General features: G+C 38.1%; 2 protein-coding genes across 3 annotated transcripts; one reads left to right on the top strand and one right to left on the bottom strand.

Annotated features, from left to right (window-relative positions):
• Positions 1 to 1,926: 1,926 nt before the first annotated feature.
• On the top strand, positions 1,927 to 8,201 carry LOC117721917 (olfactory receptor 10J3-like). 2 transcript variants are annotated; one of them, XM_034520793.2, is made up of 2 exons: positions 1,927 to 2,449; positions 6,312 to 8,201. In XM_034520793.2, exon 2 carries the CDS (start codon positions 6,517 to 6,519, stop codon positions 7,456 to 7,458), a length of 942 nt encoding a protein of 313 aa, XP_034376684.1. In that variant the 5' UTR covers positions 1,927 to 2,449; positions 6,312 to 6,516; the 3' UTR covers positions 7,459 to 8,201. The 2 variants fall into 2 exon arrangements, with proteins under 2 accessions (XP_034376684.1, XP_076770640.1); XM_076914525.1 differs by lacking the exon at positions 1,927 to 2,449 and adding an exon at positions 2,468 to 3,421.
• Positions 8,202 to 12,121: 3,920 nt separating this feature from the next.
• Positions 12,122 to 18,350, bottom strand: Fcer1a (Fc epsilon receptor Ia). Its single transcript, XM_034520970.2, has 5 exons — positions 18,256 to 18,350; positions 17,822 to 17,842; positions 16,388 to 16,642; positions 13,489 to 13,746; positions 12,122 to 12,512 (listed from the first exon to the last, which is right to left on the bottom strand). Exons 1-5 carry the CDS (start codon positions 18,302 to 18,304, stop codon positions 12,355 to 12,357), a joined length of 741 nt encoding a protein of 246 aa, XP_034376861.1. The 5' UTR covers positions 18,305 to 18,350; the 3' UTR covers positions 12,122 to 12,354.
• Positions 18,351 to 24,518: the final 6,168 nt, after the last annotated feature.

Raw genomic sequence — 24,518 nt, forward strand, 5'->3', positions numbered from 1 at the left:
CAACTTAAGTCATCTTAAGGCTGCATCCTATCAAGCCCATTGAGTAAATGTTATTGGTCTCTTCCTATTGTGTATTTTGCCTTCTATTTGACTTTTAGCAGTTTGTTCTTTTCTTCTGATGTTGTATCTGTACAGCTCTATTGCATTCTGAACAGTCTAAAATCTTTTCTGATAAGAGCCAATAATAAATAATTTAGGGTTTTGGACCATAATCTTCTTTGCATTAAATATTACACAGGTAACACAAAAATGGCTATAGATAATATATAATTTAATGTAATAGTCATTCAGAACCAACTTGAACATGTGCCTAATAAAATTAACATATACATATTTTTTACATAATAACTTTTATTTTATTTATTTTTAATTGATTGAGATTCTAAACTCTTCTCCATCTTGCAATCTACACACACACACACACACACAAAAAGATGGTGGTCATATCAGCTGGCAGACCATAATTGCTTAGGCATGTGATATATGAATAAATTATAAACACAAATTGAAGCGCTAGGTTACACTATCTTCATGTAGTAGGGATTTTATTGTGCTCCCTGGCAGGTGGTAGTAGGGACAACATCCTATTTATCAAACTAGGGATTAAGTTCATTTGAATCAGGTTTCAATCTTTGTGAGGGTTAATTTATTTCTACCCACTCTTTGATGTATAAACACATATGGAGATTGCCGATGCATCGATCAGTTTTTAGGTTCTTTTGACCAAAGACTACAAACAATAAACAACAGTTTCTGAAAGAGACCACAGGGAGTTGAATGTTAGCCTAACGTATTTATTTACACTCTTTCAGTCTAAAGGCTTGACTCCTAAAGAATGTAATAATATCTATGTTAACCATGATAACATTGTTTCTGAGATGTGGTAGAAGAAATGGAAATCAGGAGGCTGAAAATAATTCTGGTAAAGGATAAATGCTTCCAGTTCTCTAACTTGTACTCAGTTTCTTACACCCATGACCCCCCCCCACACACACACACACACATCGTGTGAGATCAGGTGTCTTGTGTTTAATGCTGGTGTCTGATTTGTTAGATAATATCCTAGGGAAAATAAGATGATTCCACAATTTAACAGTTTTCTTTTCTGAAAGTCAGGTATATTTATATTCTAAGTAGTTTTTGAGGGAGGTAAAATGAGTAATTATGTATCCCGGTATACTGTCCAGCTTTATATGTAGAACTTTATAAGAACATATGAAAGGTTTTAGTAATTTTTGCTTAAGAGACTAAATTCTAAGAATACTAAGAGAATAAATAAAAATGTAATAGACTCTAAAATTTTCCCAAATGTGACAATGAGTCCTAACCTTATGTATTTGAAAACTGTAAATGAATATTAACAAGTAATTTGACTGTGGGAAATCAAATGACCAAAGGGTACAGAGAATGACCAGCAAGGTTGAGGTTGGTGCCAACTTGAGCTAAGACCCAAGAATGAGTGAGGTGATTGGAGCAGAGACAAGAAAGCTAAGTTTAAAAGTATAAAAGTTCAACAACATATTCTGGGACAGGCTTGAGGATTCCACCTAGACACTTCAAACTAACTTTAAGTGTCAATACCAGAAACCATCCATATCTGGAATAGAGATATTCTTGCTCAAATTCTGTTTAATATCTGCTTCTATTCTCTTTTTAGAATACATAAGACATTATGCACCCTTCCATTGGCACTGAGGAATTGGACAGCAAATATAGCCTAGATCCCAACAGGGCCCTGGCCTACTCCAAGATGGAAAAGTAACCTTTTAACCCAGAGAGATAGCTCCTAAGAACACAACCAGCTCTCTTCTCCCAAGTGTGAGTGTCAGGATTACATAATAAACTGCCTCAGTAATGAGGTCTCAAGACACTGTGCTGTATATATTCTGTTTTCTTCCATTAATCATTAGGGAGTAAAAAGTGTTATTTGGGAGAAAGATACCCAGGATACTGACAGAAGTTTGGTAGTTTATTACCTTTCTCCCAAACACAGTTACTGCTTTGTGACCCACAAATCTCACTATAGGCAGGACTAGAAAATCTGAAGGAACTTAGACTTCCTTTGACTTTTGTTTTGGTCTCAGGCACAGGATGCCTAGAAGGGCATTGCTTCCATCCTCTGAAGTAGCCACTTCTAGGTGTGGCTTCTGGGAGGTTGTCAGAAAGCTGCCAACAAATCAGGGTTTCCTAAGACATCAGTAAACCTGTGGCAAAACTCTGTATATTTTGTAAAATAGTATTGTTTTTTGCTAAGTAGTTTAAAATTTAAGTAACTAGTGGGATTTTAAATAATTTTAAGAAGTAGCTGGACAAAAACCCTTGGAAACACCTTGTATCTACTAGTAAAAAATAATAATTTGTTACTATATATAATAACATTTGCAGAATAACACATGGGAATCAGGCTTGAACACAACTCTCCTAGAAGATGTAAGAAGTAAGATACATGGTGAGTCTCACTTTATTTTCTGTTCATATCAAGAACATTTACAAGAACCCTGGGTTGTCATATATCCACTCCAGTGGCAGTCTATAGAGGCAAAGTGAATATGGCCCTTCATATGGATATATCTGGAAATACAGATGGACATATTGTATAATGTGGTGAAGAGAGACTGAAGCACTTGCAGGGCTTTGCATTAAGTCTGAAGTCTGAAGCAGTTCAGGAATGTATGCTCCCTAAGCAAAAGGCTACCTTGACCATGTTTCTCTTCCACTATCACAGTGCTTATTTTTCAACCCTTGAATACATTGTACTACTAAAGACATGCTTTTCCTGGCGAGAACCAAACCAATTTTGGTTTCAGCAACCTGAGCAATCATTCTTGATTGAAGCATTCAGGAAGTGCCACAATAAATACACTCATTCAGAAGCTGTCCAGAGACAAGATTCTGTATCACTTTTTATGCCATCTACTTAATAGAAAAGAAAAGTAATAAGAAAACTAGACTCTAAAGCATTCTCTGAATCCTGTGCTTTCCATCCAACTGCCACTCTCTACTTTACATCCTGTCCTCCTCACCTCCATCTCCATGGCTGAGATGAGCAGCCCTACTCTTGTCAGTGTCTCTAATCTACCTATTCTTCTCTGTTAGGGAGGTTCTTACATAAAGGTACTGAGAGAAAATTTTAGGGTGTTAGTAACTTTGAATAAGTGGTCTCACAAAGGGAAGAGAAAATATTCCAGGTCATGAGCATAAAACAACAGACCCAAATAATGCCGTCTGTTCCCTGAAATAAAATTAAATCCTAAGAATTTACATAAATACATGAATTTCAATATATACAGGTATAGTATAAACCTATTGTAAAGGAGTGACCTCCAAATTATCAGTTGCATAGCAGGCAACGATCCTGATGAAACTGCCTGTTGCTCCCAGTTGTACCTGGGATGAGCAGCCACTGTGTCCTTGGAAAGAAGTAAGTTCTGGGTAACATACCTGATCTATACTTTTGTTAGAACAGTTCATGTAGCAATTTGTGATTTGATTCTGCTCGATGCACCTCCAAAAAGATTCCAAAGGAGAATGAAAAGGGGAAATTGGAAAATGTATAACACCGTGTTTGAAATATTCAAAGAATTGCTTACAAGTACAGAGGGGTGTGATTGAATTTAAACTGGCTAAGTTGTCAAACACAAAGCAATAACTGCTAATAAAATGAGTACTTATTTTGGGCTTCCTGTTCGTCAAGAACCAGATCAAATTCCTTACCTGCGTTAAACCTGTTTAATGTTCATGGCAGTCCTGTGCTTTATTACTATAATCAGCCCGCAAGTGAATTTTGAACATTGTGGTTAAAACTTTGAAGTGACTGAAGGAATTTATGCAAGATGTCCAAGTAGTTTCTCATGAAAGCACAGTTACAGCATTCAAGTGCAGGTGTGGGCAATGGTCAACTCAACAGAAAGGTATAAAATGGAAATAGAAACAATTGTTCAGTGATCCAGGAGAGGAGGAGGATGGCCATCAGGTGTTGGGTGCAAGTGGGAAGTAGGAAGAAGAGATAAGATGGGGAGTTACAGAAAACTATACATTTAGGGCAGTGCAGAAGGGAAGGGAAGCAATTCAATGAACTCTAAGCTTTCTGGATGGAAGTAAAGGATATGCCTAATAAAGATGGAAAGATATTTCTACCCTATTATAGTTTCTTATTCTAGCTGCACCTGGGGAAAAGACACATGCTAGATGGTCCTGGTTTTTGTTTGTTTCTTAACATTGTTTGGAATGTTAAGAAATAAAGTGAACCATGAGATTTCAGTTCCTTCTTTGTTTAAATGAATTTTCTCATTGCTTCCACATAAGAACTCCATTATCCCATTGTAGAAGATGCTTGGCTCATGTTGTTCCCCTTTCCTTCCTTTGGCTAGAATTCTAGGAAGTAGTAGAATGCATTTATTGAAATATTATGAAACATTCATGATGTCAGAGAACAGTGGTTACAGGGCTTGCAGGAAGAATAGCCCTACTTTTTCCTCTAAATTGGCTACTGTGTACAGTGCTGTGATAAATATGAAAGTAAAGACAATACTTTGATAAAGTAAACACTCTTGATTTATGCACACAAAAGCTACTTAACATTAAAATATACAATTATATGACACATCTTAATGGTCTAAAATAGACTACAAACATGTATGATATTGTGAATAATAATAAGTAAGTGTTATTAATATATACCAGTGTTGGAAAATAGTTGGATGAGTGCATATCTTATAAACTGTTGATGGAATAGAAACAAAGCATATGGTCTGTTGAAAACGGTGGAGGAAAGTTCATAAATAATAAGTGAATGTTAGGATCTTTGAGAATGACCGGGTAGATAGATGCCAGGGTTAAGGAGGCAAAGACTATGACTAAACCAGAGTTCTCTAGTCTAGTCGAGAGTAGACTAGAGAGCTCCTTCTGAAGAGTGGACTTGGCACTGGCATTGGATGATAATATAATATGTAGAAAGAGTTTTAGTCCCACACATCTTTATTTTTATCATTGTCTTTTACTAAATCACTGTTCTTTTTATTTTTTGTAGTGAAGCTTATCACATTCAGTATCAGTCCTGCACTGACCTAGATCCAGTTCTCTAGTGGTCAGATAGTTGTTTACTTGAAAATAAATTTATTTCATTTTTATTTGTGTATGTGATGTTGTGTGTGTGCACATGTGTGTGCATGCACACTCATGTGCATGTGCACGCGCACTGCACACATGCACACTGATGATATGCATGTAGACACCAAAGAACATCTTCTCAAAGTTGATCCTGTTCTTCTATCATATGGATATTGGTACCAAGTCTTCAGTCTTGGCATTTTTTCATTGGGCCATCTTGATGGCACTGTTTCTTATTTTCTTAAGATAATTTTCCTGAAGCATACTTGACATGCAATAAACCATGCATATTGAACAAATATACTAGTAAAGTGTGGATACCACAGTCAGGAAAAATAGATATCTATCAGCTTCAAATATTCCCTAGAGCTTCTTAATGCCTTATTGTGTGTTCTACCCTCTCAAATGTTTAACATATATCACAATGTTATTGGCATAGCCAATATGCTATGTAGAAAAATCTTAAGAAGTAATTTACATTGCATGTTAACATGTTATAGTTGAGAGCAATTCCCCATTTTCTTTACTCTGGCTAATGATAATTATTGATAATGCTGATATAATATATATTATTTTAAATATTTTAAGTGACACACAAATGTAATCAGGCCATGTGTGTCTACTCCTGACTACCTTGTTTCAACTGTGTGATGTCCTCCAGATGAATCTTTATTGACACACATTTCAGAATTCCTTCCCTTCAGAATGAACTATACACTATTACACAATTGTCAATTCCCTTTAATCATTTTATTGTCTACAGGCAGCTGGAATTTTTTTCCTCTAAGTTGGCTACAGTGTATAGTGTTGTGATAAATATGAAAGTAAAGATAAAACTTTGATTTTTTGTTTTTAATTTAAGCATACAAAGTCACTTAACATTAAAATATACAATTAGATGACACACCTTAATGATCCAAAATAGACTATAAACATATATGATATTGTGAATAATAATAATAATCATTATTAATCTACACAAGTGTTAGAAAATAGCTGAATGAGTGTAAACCTTATACACTGTTGACAAAGCGTATGATCAGTTGAAACAGTGGAGGAAATTTCATGAAGGTTAAAGCAGGACTAACATGTGACTCAATAAGAACTATATAATTAAGAAAATAGGCTATTTCTACAAATCTCTTAATTTTGATCTACTTGGTTTCTTTCCTCCATCTGTGTTTTCAATCCCATGGACCTAGTTTAAGGATTCTATAGTTCCAAAGGAGAGATGGCACAAAAAGGAACACTGAGCAGTTCACCAATAGCTGAGACTGCAGTCTCCAGCCTTGCCCAGGATAGACACATTCTTCACTGAAGACCTTGGTGCAGCCTACTCTGGTTCATGGTTGACTCATCAAAGCTTTCTTTCCTTTGCCTAATTCTCTGAAGCATACACTAGTCTCAATGCTAAAATCAAATGCAACCTTTGTAACAGAGTTCCTCTTTGAAGGTTTCTCCAGCTTTGATTGGCAGCATAGGCTTGCCTTTTTTGCTATTTTCCTAACATTGTACTTTCTCACTATGTCTGGCAATGTGATCATTGTGAGTATTATTCACATGGATCATCATCTGCATACTCCCATGTACTTCTTTCTGGCAATACTGTCCATCTCTGATACCTGCTACACTGTGACCATTATACCACGGATGCTTTCTGACCTCCTCAATCCTTACCACACGATTGCTTTTCGAGACTGTGTGGTCCAGATCTTTTTTTATCTAACTTTTGGCATCAACAACTGTTTCCTACTCATGGTCATGGGATATGACCGTTATGTGGCCATCTGCAACCCCCTAAGGTATTCAGTTATCATGGGTAGGAAGGCTTGTGTTCACTTAGCATCTGGGTCACTGGGAACTGGTCTATGTATGGCTATTGTCCAGGTTACATCAGTATTTAGCCTGCCTTTCTGTAATGGATTTGTTATCCCTCACTTCTTCTGTGATGTGAGACCGCTGCTGAAGCTGGCCTGCACAGACACCACTATCAATGAGATCATCAACTTTGTTGTCAGTGTGTGTGTCCTTATTTTACCAATGGGTGTAGTCTTCATCTCTTATGTTGTGATCATCTCCACTATTCTTAAGATTGCTTCAGCTGAAGGTCGGAAGAAGGCCTTTGCCACATGTGCCTCCCACCTCACGGTGGTCATCATCCATTATGGCTGCACTGCAATTATCTACTTGAAACCTAAGTCACAGAACTTGCTGGGGCAGGAAAGGCTCATCTCAGTGACCTACACTCTTATCACCCCTCTACTGAATCCTTTGGTATACAGTCTGCGGAATAAGGAGGTCAAAGATGCCCTACGCAGAGCCATGTGGCAGAAGGCACTTTCATCTTAATCAGGTTCATTTGTGAATTTAATTTCTTTCTGTTGGTGAATATGCAATTATTATAAATTGCTTCTGATGATGCTTTATCTTCTGGCATCAGCAAAACCAGAATATGTTGATGGTTGATAACCCAGAGGCTTCCCTCTATGCCATCAGAATTCTCTGTGCTATGTTCTGGAGGAAGAGATAATGTTTTTTATGTACTTAAAGTAGAAAGAAATTTTATAACCATAAGTTACGTATGGCCAGAGGCTTGGTAGGCTTCTTTTTATTTACACTTCAAATGTTGTCCCCATTCCCAGCCTCCCCTCCACAAATCCCCCATCTCATCCCACCTCCCCTTTGTTTCTAAGCTTTTATCCAACTATAAATGTCATGTTCAACTAATACTTTTTCATTTCCCCACCCAACTCCTTCAAGCCTAGACTTGCTCAATTTAAGAGCCAAATTGCTTTGTGTATAGAATTGTTCACATGTGCACATGGCGGCACTCTCCATGAGCATATTCTGAGTTGCTGTCATGTGTCACACAGTCACCTTTAAACCAATGATAGACTTCATATATACTTGCAGAAACCATACAGCTCATTGTATACTATGAGCTGGTACAATGTGTGATATGTAGCTACACTCTATTGTATTGGTTCAATGACAAAATTGTTTGCAAATATTATTTTTTTCAGAACAGATCCTCATTGGCAGTCATACAAGACTGTATTGATTTAAGTTTATTAAAACACTAAATCCTTAAAGTTTCTAGATCTGATAAATATCAGTTTTGGAAACAAACCTAGAAAGACCTGTTTGCAGTGGCTAGTTGATACAGAAACACACATCTTTATGTCACAATTTTTCTTGTTGTCTGTTTTCACAAATATCATGTTAATTTGTCTGATAACTTGAGTATTTTTCAAGAGAGGTAAAGTATGTCTTTAAAGTGGTGGAATTGCAGATGTAAGAAAGTAAAAATGCATCAGCTAAAAAGGTGTGGCCTCTCTACAATCCTTTTACACACACATAAGACTCAGACGGAGAATGGGGACATCTGGACAAAGTGGCTTTATTCATCCTTTCAAGGCTGCAATAATGAGAGAGGAGCTGGAAGGAGCCTGTAGCTAATACAGTGAATGGAACATCAGATCTTCTGTTTGACAGGAGTGGAACAGAACACTTTGAACAAAAACACTAGAATGTGAACTCTGCCTGGGGAAGGACTGAAGAGAGCTATGTGTCCAGATTTCTAGAATAGTAGAGCCAGGTACTTTCTGTAGAGTTGATTATAGGACAATTGGCAATTCTAGTAACTCTGGTTTAAGTAAAGATATGAAGAAAAGGTACTCATGAAATCCCAGGCAACCGAGAACCCTGGAGTGATGCTCTCAGTGAGTCCCCTGGAGTGATGCTCTCAGTGAGTCCCCTTCAGGAAGCATCCTGGCTAAGGAACCGCATCTTTGTGTTTTTAACATGTTCTGGGGACATGCTGTCTCCAGTGGTTTGTGTAATTCGTGGTGTCTCCTCTCTACAGTGATTATGAAGAGCTATCCCAGGTCTAGAGCTGTCATTGGTGACATTGTTTAGGGTTTCTGCTGTGACTGTTTTCCATTTCAGGTTGTCTCTTTCAACCCTGCTTCTTTCATTCCAGCAAATGTGTGGATGCTGCATCCAAGCCTCTGTCCTGGAGTCCTTTTCCTAAGGCCAGCAACTGCCAGCAGCATTTTAGAATTCTGTGTCTGGGACAGTTGGCATTTGTGGAAACATAAGTTTTAGCCTTAACTTATTCTAGCACAGTTAGATGAGATGTTTTCATTTTATTTTAAAATATATTTTTGTTACAAGTACCAAGTCATATCTACCATGACACAATTTACCTGATAATTATCTTATATGATCTTAAAAATTGGTTAAGAAATAAATATATGAATTTTTTCTGTCTGAATTTTCTGAAATTTCACATTCTTTGTTCCCTGCCCTCACAATATTATAGAGAGATTTTGCCCACTGTCTGTGCAGTATTGAACATCCACAAAATTGACAGTACACCTATGCACTTCAATATTGAAAGTGAAAGATAGTGGGTGTTGCAGGTGGTATCTGCAGGCTACCTTGATAGCGATTCTGAACACATTAGTAGAGTCCAGCTTTCAGTGGGAATGTTGTAGCAATTGATGGAGCACAAGAGGGGGGACAGAGACTTGGGAAGTAACTGTCTGGATCTGGGCGGGTGATATAAGGCTGGAAAGACAGACTCTGAGATCATCCATAGGCCTGGGCTGCTCTGGCACTTCTGATCTCCACAGGAGGAAAATGCATCTCCAGATTTAGAGAGGTACTCCTGTGTTCATCTCCCATCTGATAAGAAACACACCTAGCCTCTAAGGATTTAGTTTCTCAGCAGTCTCTTGATATATCTTTTGTTGGCATCTTTTTCTGGAGGTATCTATGGAATTTATCTTCCATGGGTCACAAGCCGAGAGATGTTCATCTGTTTTCCTGTTCCCTAAGTATCAGGAACTTATAAAGATTTGTGATTATCTATTTTGAGGGAGCAAATGTTGTTTTATGCTCTGTCTGGGACCTATTTAGTACAGATCAGAGGTGACTGAAGAGGCCACAGGTAAATCAAGAAAGGAAATTTTTTTGACTAACCTGTATAACATACTGACTCTTTGACACAGATTGAAATACTTCATATACATATATATGAGACACCATTAGAAGAAGTATAATGTATAATTTGGGGGCTGGTAACTACTTGAATATTAACCTCATTTTCAATGTTACTTTTGGAATAGTATGTGAATGACCATAAAAGCTAAAGAAATAAAACAGAAATGGCAGGCAAGATCTGAAATTAATTAGCAGTTATATATGGCAATCAACATACTAAAGTGGTGACATATCTGGTTGCCCAGTGGTGGAGCCTGAGAAGAAATCCACCCTTGCACTGGGTGGCAAAGACTTCTGACAGTTTGCCCCTTGATGATCAGTACATGGAAAATGAGTAACAAAGTGTGAGATTAAGGAGACTCTAGAAACCACCTTGTCCAGTCCCCTCTCATACAGGAACAAACAGAACCTCAAAGACTAACAAGTGGCCTGGCACTGTCCCACACCCAGTGAGAAGCAGCTTGGACTGCTTCTGTTCTATCCATGGCCCTTCCAAGCTTGACTGAGGAAGGAGGGAAGCAAATGTGAACAGCAATGTTCAGGATTCTAGATTTTTCTTCAGAAGTTTCTCAAGCTGATTGTGCCTGGAATTTCTTACCACTTCAAGCACCTCTCATTTCCCAACTCTGAGGATTTGGCAAAAACACCAAAGCTGAGATAAAGGAGGAAATTCCCTTCTACCTCAGTATCAGAGACACTGACACTGTAGGGAATTCTCGGGAACAATGTGTCTCAATTGTGTGTAGAGGCAGCATTGTGGTCTGAAGGCTTTATCTTGTAATAAATCTTGGGCAGGTAGCAAAGAAAGTTTCCCATAAAAGCACCCAAGAGTTCCCTGTGGGGACTTTCCCCTGCCTGTATTTCAGTAGGAATTTCTTCTACATTCATCATACCTATTTACAACAAACAAACAAACAAACAAACAAACAAACACCATGTAGTAGGAATGCAATCATTCCTTACTCTGAAATGATGAAAATATTGGGGAGGAAGATACAAAAAAGATTCTCATATGCCCATCTTTAAAAACCTGAATCAATTACTATGTATACCCCACTAACATTTCTTGGCAAATGAAGATCTCAGTCTAGTCAATGTTTGAAAATTACCTTTATACGTTTCCCCACACTGTTAGTAAGTGCAGAGTCTGGACAAACTTGAGGCCCTCTGATCTCACATGTTGGTTGTCATAAGCCAGTGTTCTGCACCGTCAGCATGCCTCTGTCTCTTAGACGTTTCCTTAAGCCCCAACTCATTGTCTATACGGGCACTGAGCAGGAGCTGAGCTAGACACGATGCTAGGCTCATTCCTATTTTAGAAATGAAACACTTGTCTTATACATATATAAGTTGATTTTTGCAAATCACAAGCCCAGAAAGTAAAAGAATCAAGATTGGGATCTATGTCTTTTACTGTGTGGTTTAGTCGTAATAACGGATATACTTGCTGGGAAGAAAGCCAATCCCATTCATATTGTGAGATAGACCATTGGCCTTCAGCGAATACTTTGGTAACAAAATGAAAGACATAAAATACAAACATATAAACATATTTCTTTTACCCAAGAACTTATTTTGTCTTAGACTATGAACAGTGCTTATCATTTCTGGGATTACTCAAAAGCTATTTGTTCTGTCAGTCTATGGAGATATGATACAAGTTTCATATATTAAAGTGGTAGGGCAGAATTGATCACATATGAATCCTGGTCTTCTGAGTCACCTTAATTTTTCTTGATAATCAAAGCTTCTAACAATGGAATGCAGAATGCAAACTGGCTGACCTAACCAGTATCCTACCTACCATGTCTTCTGTGCCACCTACTGTTTATAATGATAAAAAAAAAAGAGATAATATACTTATACCCTGATGGTCATTCTTCTAGAAGAAAACAAACAAATTAATAAGACCATTATCTCTAAAAGTACCATTCTACATGATTTCATGCTTACTTTATTCAAATTGTGCTTCTCTTTTACAAAGTTTGATAAAGCAGTCAGCTAATTCTTTAACCAAGAAATCAGTGTTTATTGAGTATTTGCTATTTATTGCATTCGCATAACCAGCTGCAGTTGTTTAATGAAGCATTTATGCAATTCCTGTGGAACAGACTTTTCTATGGATAACATGAGTGCCCTTTGACAGTTGAAAAGCTATTGAGGATACTGTGGAAAATTACTGTTAAGAATTGTCTCTTCAGCAATGACATAAGTTCTTTTATGTACCTAGGTTAGGAGTTAGGTTTCAACTTTGTTGCCTTTTCCAGTCTTCTGACTCTTCAAGACTGATATGAATTGTTCTTGTGTTGAGAGCAATAAACACGTGTCCACAGCAAACAGAATCACCACCAACAATGGGAAAATTAGTTGTAGCCAACAATACTTGCTTTTGTAAGCTGGAATGGAATGTAGATACAATAAGTATACAATTCACATTAGGAAATGAAAAATGGGACTCAGAGTCATCTTTAAGAAGAACACAAGCATGCTTGTCCATCATTAGTATAATGGAGTATCCAGGAACAGAGAGAGAATATTCAGGATCCTGAGTTCCACAGTCTGTGCTCTCTAAAGCACTGTGGAAGTATAAATGTTTCTCAATAAACCCTGTCTACCAATTCTTCTAGAGAGTGAAAGTCAGGAAACAGGATGCTACTATCTGATGACTTGGATATATAAAGGACACAGTATGAAGCCAGAGATAATTAAACACCAGAACATAATTCTATGTTTTACCATCTTGCTTTTTTATACATTATTATAAAAATGCCAAAATAAAACAAAATTTCTGCCTTCAGCAGCAAGCAAACATTTCAAACTTCCCCTCTTATGTGACATTACATAAGAGCAGCTTATCTTATGAATCATAGAGCCAGCCCACCTGCCTTTCCTCAGCAGGCACACTCTCATCCTTCTTGATCTGCACACATAGTTCTCTGAGGATCTGATTTTCTTCCCTACCATCAATAGTTAATATGGACTCTTCAAACTCTTTGTCTCTACTTCCTTCAGCTTCCTAAACCACTTTCAATTTGATAAATACAAACACTCTTCTTTAGAAAGCAATAGATAAAAATTTTCAAATGTTAATTATAGTATGTTATGTCTGGACAAGCTTTTACAGTTTATAAAGCCTTTTGGCAAAAGTATCTCATTAATCTTTATAAATTTCCATTTAGTGCACAGGTATTACCATCAACACATAACAAATAAGGACTCTTCTGTGGACATACATCCTTGGTCGCCTCATTGCAAATTTTTTAGGCTTTCTAGTCAACCACAATGGCCTTGTTGTACTAACTTTAAACACTGACTCATAAGCCCACTTTCTCTTCTCCTGCTATGAACTATTTTTTTCCTTCATCAACTTACCTTTCACTATAGCAACTCTGAATTTGTCAGATTCATATGGCAGCTTCTTAAGATAGCCCGTGCAGTAGTAGGTGCCACTGTCATTAAGTGTGGCATTTCTAATGGAGATGCCAGGGCTCTCATAAGAGTAGTTGAAAGCATGGTTGTTCCTGTAGTAGGTCACCTTGCGGACCTTCCAATTCTTCCAGCCATGGCATCTGATGTCAAAGGATCCATTGTCTAAGACCACATCAGCAGATGTTTGAAGGAGCAGCCACTCTGAAGAACATTCATTACATTAGTGTTATTTATTTAATAATGGATAAGAAATGAAGCAGGGGAAGTGGAGCAGACAGACAGATCCACAGACAGATAAAAAGGAGTCATCCATGAATGACCATTAACCAATTTCTTTGTTTATAAGATCAATTAAACATGAAAATGAATAGAAATGCGAAATAGATGGAGTTGAGGAAGTGGGGAACAGCTCCAGAACAAGATGGAAACCTGGGATAAGGGCGGTTCCCAAGAATCAGTGGGGGTGATCTTAGCTGTGACTCACTACACTGGGGATATGGAACCTGAAAAGGCTACCTCCTGTAGCCAGGCAGAAACCCCAGTAGAGCAATAGAGACACCAACCCACCCACAAAACTTTCAACCCCAAATTTATCCTATCTATAAGAAATACAGGCACAGGGAATGAAGCAGAGACTAAGGGAATGCCCAACCAATAACCTGCCCAGCTTGAGACCCATCCCATGGGCAAGCACCAATCCCTAACACTATTAATGATACTCTGTTATGCTTGCAGACAGAAACAAGTTATCCTTTGAGAGGCTCCACCCAGCAGCTTACTCAGACAGATGCAGATGCTCACAGGTAAACAGTGGATTGAGCTTGGGGACTCTTATGGAAAAATAATAGGAAGAATTGCAGGTCCAGAAGGGGATAGGGACTCCATAGGAAGACCAACAGAGTCAACTAACCTGGACCCTTGAGGCTCTAAGAATCTGAACCACCAAGCAAAGAACATACACGGGCTGGGCCTAGGCTTTCCTGCACATATGTAGCAGATGTGCACCTTGGTCTCCATATGGGTCTCGAACAACTGGAGTGGGGGCTATTCCAAAAGCTGTTGCCTGTATGTAGGATATGTTCTTCTAGCTGGACTGCCTTGTCTGTTCTTATTGGGAAAGGAAGTGGCTAGCCTTGCAGAGACTTGAAGTGCCAGAATTAGTGGTTATCCAGAGGGGTCCCCACCCACTCAGAGAAGAAGGGGAATGGAGGATAGGAGAAGGATTATAGGAGGGGATGACTGGGAGGGGGCAGTGAGGGCGATATACAGTGAATGAGTAAAACAAAATTAATTTAAGTTTAAAAAGGAATAAAGATAAAATAACATGTATAACTTGAAACCCACACCAGTGAATCCTTTATCCCTCTGACAAGTCAGTCTGGAGCCATAAAGTGTCTTGTCTTGCATTACTGGGCCCCTATGTGGAAACCCAAAGCAAGAATTTTCTTCAAATCTATTCTAGCTGTCTAGCTAAGAGGGAGCAGACAGATATACTCCAAAAGGTTTGAGCAATGAAGAAATGTTTTTGCTCTTTCTTCCAAGAGGCTTCTCAGTTCTGTTGTTAATTATAAGTTGGCCAAAATACCTCCTTAAAATATGTACACCAATTTTAATTATTTGTTTAATTTTTATTTATTGTCAGTTTTGCTATATAGATCTATGAAGATACAGAGATGTATCTGGTTCTGTTTTTTCAGTAGTACCTAACATAGTGTTGAGAAGTTTGTAGACACTCAGTGATTAATTGTCAATAATGATTCTGTAAATTGTAAGAATCATATTCTATGGCTAATGTCATTCTAAAGAATTGTAAAACATTCTTCACAAATGGGGAGTTTTGAATGAGAACATGTCTAACATAGGCAAGCATATTGTATCTACTACCAGGAAATGTAAGACTGTTATTCATGGTTCAGTTTGTATTTGGAATTTTATAAGTGTTAAAACATGTCTTTTCAACCAAAGAAAATATAATCTATAACTTTTCCTTTCAAAAGATAGTATGCTAATTCAATATTTACTAATACCTAAGTATGTTGTTTTGTCACAAAAATGAGTAATAAACTATTTCTTGAACTAAATAATAGAATTGGTTTTAGTAATAGTAAAACACATGAAGAATTAACAGAAGTGTCCTTCATGGCTCATAGATTGTTCAGAGCATTACTCAAACATTATGATGCAAGCATACATACACAGCTTTTTGTGGTATCCATATGCCTATAATACCATCCTATCACACAATTCATCTATATCTAGGTAAAACAGATTTTAAAAAACAGGGCATATGAATAGTATTTTGACAGAATAGACTATTACAAAATGATTAAAGAGAAGAAGACATGAGATGTCTTGAGTGATATGCTCCTAGAATAACATACATTATTGCCATTTTCTAGTGCATTAGTTCTTTTTTATTTTTTCCGAGACAGGGTTTCTCTGTGTAGCCCTGGCTGTCCTGGAATTCACTCTGTAGACCAGGCTGGCCTTGAACTCAGAAATCCACTTGCCTCTGCCTCCCAAGTGCTGGGATTAAAGGCGTGCACCACCACTGCCTGGCCACATTAGTTCTTAATGCACTAGCTTACAACTCCTTTATGGGGTTCAAACAACAATTTCACATGTGTTGCTTAAGACCATAGGAAAACACAGATATTCATGAATCATAACAATAGCAAACTTACAGTTATTAATTAGCAACAAAAATAATTTTATGGTTAGGTGTCACCATAACATGAGTAACTATATTACAGGACTGCAACATTAGGAAGGTAAAGTACTGCTGTTCTAGTGGGTCACTCTTCACGTGAAAGATATACATTCCCATATCCCTGGAACATACCTTGTATCACGTTCAAGTACACCGGCTTACTCTTATAAAATCCTTGGTTCTGACAAATGTATTTTCCACTGTCTTGAATGGTGGCACTCAGAATGACCAAATGTGAAGATGTCACGTTAGAGGTGATACCGTTGTGGATCCATTTAGTAGAGTTCATTTCAAGAAACTTGTTCCCATTGCATGAAAGGATCACTTTCTCTCCTGTAAATATTCTAATCCACGGTGGGTCCAAGGACACAACAGATTTCTGAGTGGCTTAAAGAAGGTAAAATTGTGGAGAGAAATAAACTAATTCATTGAGAATTATCCAGTCTCAAAAGTATAAACATGCCAATAGTCAATCAATGGTCCATCTTGTTAGTAACAATCCTCTGCCCTGATGTCTAGGAAAAGCAATAAAGGATGAAGTAAATAATGATGTGGTGTCAGGGAGCAACCAATCCAGGGATCAAAATGGGGCACAAACACAAGAAGTTTGGAGACAATTGAAGTAATTTATTTATGATATGAAAACCTACTCTAATTCTCTGGACTTCAGTATCAGTCTTCAAAAATTATGGTCATTTTTTGGATCATTTCTTAAAATGATGGTTGGTATATAATTAAGGTTTGCTAAACAATTATTGAATGGCTAAATATAGAAATAATGGATGAATGTTAAAGCCTTGGTTTCATTAATACATGTCAGGAGCAACTGTCAGTCATTTCAGGTTATATAGCAAGTATTGGTACATTTTAGTATACAATATTTGTAAGTAAATCACATTCATGATAATAAAAATATATAATAGACTTGATAAACTATGAGCTCTAGATTTTTATAACTATTTAATTATGAATCTATACAGTGAAAAATGCTGGCAATTTTTAAAGGCCATGAAAAGTACCAAGAGGTATCAGCCTTGAAAGGATTCCAGGAACAAGGGAAAGTGGGGACAATGTAAACAGAGACTAAGAAAAGCAGCTTGTGCTGATAACAAAGGGGTGATATAGTCAAGGAAAATATTTAGACCCAAGAGACTTAGGATAGAGTCCAGCTTTTGTCAGTGGTGAAACCTCCAGTAAGTGATGTAATCTGTTACAGGATTCTTAATTACAAAATAGCAGTAAGAATAGTGAAGGTTTGATGAATGACCGTAAAGACCTAGACACAAGATATGCCAAGGAGCACCAGTGCAGATGTGGCTGTTGGCTTAAGCAGAAGAGATAACTTGAGAGGGGAAACGGTACATGGGAGGCTTTGGGACAGGCAATAAAAAGGAGGGGTGAGGTGAATTTGGAAAACAGACTTTCCAGGAAGAAGAATCTGAGCTATAAAACACACACACACACACACACACACACACACACACACACACACACAATGGGATAAAAACAAACCCAAAGAGAGAGCAATGTCCAGACACATTGAAGGAAAAAGGACAAAAGACTCACCTGTTAGCATGACACCCAGAGCTGCAAAATAAATAAAGGGTAAGTTAGCATCTGTCCCCAGTGATCCCGGATGCCAGAGCTCTGGAATCAGTATGGGGATGAGACCCACATTCATGAAATGCTAATAATTAATGTGGAGCAGGAGCTGCACCCTTTCCTCTATTCTCCTCCGTTGGTTTCTGTCTTGTGCTTTAGTAGATGCCAGAGGATTTAAAAGATCTAAGTTATTAGCCTGGATTCCCACTGACAATGGTGCTCAGCCCAGTTTTCTCTGCTTCTTTCTACTACAGACTGCCTGAAAAACACCCCATGGTTTGTGTATGTGCTGCAAAGTCAAAAAACAAAAAACAAAAACCATCAATGCCCCCCACCATGACACTCTCTAGATGCATTCTGGTCCCTTGGGGCAGAGAATAACCTAAGCCTGTACTTACACATGAGCAGCAGAGCTAGGCACAGCTGGGCAGACCCTCCAGTGGCCATCACCCCGTACCTTCAGGTGCTAACTGCGCCAGAGAGCTATGGCTTTGAAAATAGGCTTGAAACTACAAAGGAGAAGGAAATGCTTTCTGCATCATATCTGATTAACTCATCAGCTATGCCTGGGCTTGGTTCTCTCCAGAGATAATAATACGGTTGTGCCAAATTGGGCAATTTTATAGTCACCCATCTTCTCCTATTGTACCTTCAACTGACACCTAGAATCTGGTAGACAGGAACTAAAGATCTAAGCAGAGTCATGTGGATTTCTTAAGGTGACATTCAATGCACAAGAATTTAATTTGAGACTTAAAAACACGAAAGTATAGAGAACTATAAAACGATAAGTGCCAGGCTCTATGCTAAATATAACTGATACTGTACATACAAAATAAATCTCATGTGTTAGATATTACTGTATAATTTAATTAGATTTTATAATCTATACTGTATTAATAGAAAACTAGATCTTAGAAAGGTTAAGTAATCTGTATTATGATGCCACCTATTAAAAGGCTAATTTATGCTTTAGACATACAAATATATAAACTTGAAGTGAGTATCTTCATCACTGTGATGCTCTTTTTAAGAACACTCCATATCCTGGAGAACAATAAATGAAATGGTTTGAGGATCCTCTAAGTTACTGTCCTTCTCCTACTTGGTCTCCTGCTCTTTGCTTCGTTTGTAAGTCTCCATCTGATTCACTGTGATCTACTATATGATGGGTGCTTTGAAGATAGTCTCAGAGTCTCTTCCTCCACTTGGTTCTCTTTTTGTTTTGTTTTGTTTTTGTTTTTATTGGATATTTTATTTACATTTCAGTTATTATCCCCTTTCCCCATTTCCCCACATACACCAGAAACCCCCTATTCCATCTCCCTTACTCCTGCTTCTATGAGGATGTGCCCCCCCTCCGACTCCCACATCACCACCCTCGAATTCCCCCACACTGGGGCATCCAGCATTCATGGGACCAAGGACCTCCTCACCCATCTGTGCCCCACAAGGCCATCCTCCCCTACATGTAAGGCTGAGCCATGCGTCCCCCCTATGTGTTCCCAAGCTAGTGGTTTAGACGCTGGGGGAGCTCCAGTTGGTCTCTCCATGGAGCTGCAAACACTTTCAGGTCCTTCAGTCTTCTCTCAAACTCCTCCATTGGGCACCCCATGATCCGTTCAATAGTTAGGTGTGAGCATCTGCCTCTGAATATGTCAGGCTCTGGCAGACCCCTAAGGAGACAGCTATATCAGGCTCCTGTCAGCATGCACTTCTTGGCATCCACAGCAGCGTCTGCCTTAGGTGACTGCACATGGGATGAATACCCAGGTGCAATAGTCTTCAGACCGCCCCTCCTTCAGTTTATATCCCACACTTTGTTTTCATATTTTCTTCTATGAGTATTTTGTTACTCCTTCTAAGAAGGACTGAAGCACCCACACTTTGGTCTTCCTTTTTCATTCATGACCTCCATGTAGTCTATGAGTTGCAACTCAGGTATGGTGAGATTGTGGGCTAATATCCACTTATCACTGAGTGCATACCATGTGTGTTCTTTTGTGATTGGGTTACCTCACTCAGGATGATATTTTCTAGTTCCATCTATTTGCCTAAGAATTTTATGAATTCATTGTTTTTAATAGCTGAGTAATACTCCATTGTGTAAATGTACCACATTTTCTTGAATCCATTCCTCTGTTGAAAGACATCTGTGTTCTTTCCAGCTTCTGGCTACTATAAATAAGGCTGCTATGAGCATAGTGGAACATATGTCCTTGTTATATGTTGGAGCATCTTCTGGGTATATGCCCAGGAGTGGTATAGCTGGGTCATTAGGTAATGATATGTCCAATTTTCTCAGGAAGCACCAGACTGATTTCTAGAGTGGTTGTACCAGCTTGCAATCTCACCAACAATGATAAAGTGTTCCTCTTTCTCTACAACCTCACCAGCATCTGCTGTCACCTGAGATTTTGATCTTAGCCATTCTGACTCCTGTGAGGAGTTGTTTTGATTTGACTTGCATTTCCCTGATGACTAAGGATGTTGAATATTTCTTTAGGTGCTTCTTGGCCATTCAAGTTTCCTCAGTTGGGAATTCTTTGTTTAGCTCTGTACCCCATTTTTAATAGGGTTATTTGGTTGTCTGGAGACTAATTTCTTGAGTTCTTTGTATATATTGGATATTAGCCCCCTATCACATGTAGGATTGGTAAAGATCTTTTCCCAATCTGTTGGTTGCCGTTTTGTCCTATTGACAGTACCCTTTGCCTTACAGAAGCTTTGCAATTATATGAGGTCCCATATGTCAATTCTTGATCTTAGAGCATAAGCCATTCATGTTCTGTTCAGGAACTTTTCCACTGTGCCTAGGTATTCGAGGGTCTTCCCCACCTTCTCTTCTATTAGTTTCAGTGTATCTGGTTTTATGTGAAGGTTCTTTATCTACTTGGACTTGAGTTTTGTACAAGGAGATAAGAATTGATCGATTTGCATTCTTTTACATTCTGACTTCCAGTTGAACCAGCACCACTTATTGAAAATGCTGTCCTTTTTCCACTGGACTGTTTTAGCTCCTTTGTCAAAGATCAAGTGACGATAGGTATGTGGGTTCATTTCTGGGTCTTCAACTCAATTCCATTAATTTTTCTGTTTATGCACCAATATCATGCAATTTTTAACACTATTGCTCTGTAGTACAGTTTGAGGTCAGGGATGATGGGTGATTTCCCCAGAAGTTCTTTTATTGTTGAGAATAGTTCTTGCTATCCTGGGTTTTTTGTTATTCCAAATGAATTGAAAATTGTACTTTCTTGAGTTGAAATTTTGATGGGGATTGCATTAATCTTTAGATTGCTTTTGTCAAGATGGCCATTTTTACTATATTGATCCTGCCAATCCATGAGCATGGGAGATCTTTCCATCTTCTGAGATCTTCTACAATTTGTTTCTTTGGAGACCTGAAGGTCTTGTCATACAGATTTTTCACTTGCTTGGTTAGATTCACATCAAGGTATTTTAAATTATTTGTGACTATTGTGAAGGGTGTCATTTATTTAATTTCTTTCTCAGCCTGTTTATCCTTTGAGTAGAGGAAGGCTACGGATTTATTTGAGTTGATTTTATAACCAGCCACTTTGTTGAAGTTGTTGTCAGGTTTAGGAGTTCTCTGGTGGAAGTTTTGGGGTCACTTAGGTAAACTATATTATTTGCAAATAGGGATATTTTGACTTCTTCCTTTCCTATCTGTATCCCTTTGACTTCCTTTTGTTGTCTAATTGCTCTGGCTAGGACTTCAAGTACTATTTTGACTAGATAGGAAGAGAGAAGGCAGCCTTGTCTAGTCCCTGAATTTAGTGGGATTGCTTCAAGTTTCTCTCCATTTAGTTTGATGTTGGCTACTGGCTTGCTGTATATTGCTTTTATTATGTTTAGGTATGGGCCTTGAATTTCTGATCTTTCTAAGACTTTTAACATGAAGGGATGTTGAATTTTGTCAAATACTTTCTCAGCATCTAGTGAGATGTTCATGTGGTATTTTTCTTTGAGTTTGTTTATATAGTGGATTACAGTGATGGATTTCTGAATGTTGAACCATCCCTGTATTCCTGGGATAAAGCCTACTTGATCACGATGGATGATTGTTTTTGATGTGTTCTTGGATTCCTTTTGTGAGAATTTTATTGAGTATTTTTGAATCGATGTTCGTAAGGGAGATTGGTCTGAAGTTTTCTTTCTTCATTGTGTCTTTGTGTGGTTTGGTATGAGCATAACTGTGTCTTCATAGAACAAATTGGGTAGTGTTCTTTCTGTTTCTATTTTGTGCAATAGCTTGAAGAGAATTGGTATTAGGTCTTCCTTGAAGGTTTGAGAGCATTCTGCACTAAAACCATCTGGTCCTGGGCTTTTTTTTTTTTTGTGGGGGACTTTTAATGACTGCATCTATTTCTTTAGGGGTTATAGGACTGTTTAAATGGGTTATCTGTCCCAGATTCAACTTTGGTACCTGGTATCTGTCTAGAAAATTGCCCATTTCATCTAGATTTTTCAGTTTTGTTGAGTATAGGCTTTTGTAGTAGGATTTGATGATTTTTTTGAATTTCCTCATTTTGATTGTTATGTCTCCCTTTTCAGGTCTGATTTTATTAATTTGGATACTGTCTCTGTGCCCTCTGGTTATTTTGGCTAAGGGTTTATCTATCTTGCTGATTTTCTCAAAGAACCATCTCCTGTATAGGTCTTTTTGTTTCTACTTGGTTGATTTCAGCCCTGAGTTTGATTATTTTCTGCTGTTTACTCCTCTTGGATGTATTGCTTCTTTTTGTCCTAGGGCTTTCAGGTGTGCTCTCAAATTGCTAGTGTATGCTAGTCCAGCTTTTTCTTGTAGGCACTTAAAGCTACAAGTTTTTCTCTTAGCACTGCTTTCATTGTGTCCCATAAGTTTTGGTATGAAGAGCCTTCATTTTCATTAAATTCTAAAAAGTCTTTAATTTATTTCTTTATTTATTTCTTGATCAAGTCATCATTGATTAGAGGGTTGTTCAGTTTTTATGTGTATGTGGGTTTCCATTGTTTTTGTTATTATTGAAGACCAGCCTTAGTCCATGGTGATCTGATAGTATGCAAGGGATTATTTTAATCCTTTTGTATCTATTGAGGCCTGTTTTATGACCAATTATATGGTCTTTTTTGGAGAAGGTACCATGTGGTGCTGAGAAAAAGGTATATTCTTTCGTTTTAGGATAAAATGTTCTATAGATATCTGTTAAATCCATTTGGTTCATAACTTCTGTTAATTTCACTGTGTCTCAGTTTAGTTTTTGTTTCCATGATCTGTCCATTGCTGAGAGTGGGGTGTTGAAATGCCTCACTATTATTTCGTGAGGTGCAATGTGTGCTTTAAGATTCAGTAAAGTATCTTTTATGAATGTAGGTGTCCTTGCATTTGCAGCATAGATGTTCAAAATTGAGAGTTCATCTTGGTAGGCTTTTCCTTTGATGGGTATGAAGTGTCCTTCCTTATCTTTTTTAATAACTTTTACTTGAAAGTTGATTTTATTTGATATTAGAATGTCTACTCCAGCTAGTTTCTGGGAATCATTTGCTTAAAAAATTGTTTTCCAGCCTTTTATTCTAAGGTAGTGTTTGTCTGTGTCACTGAGGTGCATTTCCTGCATGCAGCAAAATTCTGGTCCCTGTTTATGTATCCAGTCTGTTAGTTTACATTTTTTTAATTGGGGAATTGAGTCCATTGATGTTAAGAGATATTAAGGAAAAGTGATTGTTGCTTCCTGTTATTTTTGTTATTAGAGGTGGAATTATGTTTGTGTAGCTATGTTCTTTTGGGTTTGTTGGAAGATTACTTTCTTGCTTTTTTTTTTTTATGTTGTAGTTTCCCTCCTTTTGTTGGAGTTTTTCATCTATTATCCTTTGCAGGGCTGGATTTGTGAGAAGATATTGTGTGAATCTGGTTTTGTCATGGAATATCTTGGTTTCTCCATCTATTGTGATTGAGAGTTTTGCTGGGTATAGTAGTCTGGGCTGGCATTTGTGTTCTCTTAGGGGCTAGGGGCTTCTGGGTTTTATAGTCTCTGATGAGAAGTCTGGTGTGATTCTTATAGGTCTGCCCTTATATGTTACTTGACCTTTTCCCCTTACTGCTTTTAGTATTTTTTCTTTGTTTTGTGCATTTGATGTTTTTATTATTGTTGCTTATGTTATTGTGCTTGCCTTTTGCCATCTGGTTATCTCTGGTGAGACCTGCACTCACTTTCTCTGACTGAAGCCTGTCTTTCCAGTTACCTTGCCTGTGTCAGAAATCCTCATAGTCCAGCTGTCTCTGATCCTGTGATCCTGTGATCCTGAGCTCCTGGGTGGAAGAGCTCCTGGGACTCAGGCTGCCTTTGGCATCCTGAAATCCTGCTGCTCTGAGTGCAGTGGATTCTCTGCTGCTCTGAGTGCAGTGGTTTCTCTAGGATGTGTCAGGATATGGTGTCTTCAAGGGAGCAGACCAGCGAGGTGTCTGCCCCAGCCAAAAGGACCAAGTGAGGGGTGGAAGGGGAGTGGTATTCTGCAGGGGTCGGGTTTGGGTGGTTGATGGGTCTTCAGTGCCCCAGGCTCCCAGTTGCAGATCTGGGGCATTGGGTTGTGGGGGAGGGTTCTTACCCATTGCTCTGAGTTCAGTGGTTCCTCTAGGATGTGTAAGGATATGGTGTTT

The sequence above is a fragment of the Arvicanthis niloticus genome, chromosome 16 (assembly GCF_011762505.2).
Source record: "Arvicanthis niloticus isolate mArvNil1 chromosome 16, mArvNil1.pat.X, whole genome shotgun sequence".
In the NCBI taxonomy this organism is placed as follows: Eukaryota; Metazoa; Chordata; class Mammalia; order Rodentia; family Muridae; genus Arvicanthis; species Arvicanthis niloticus.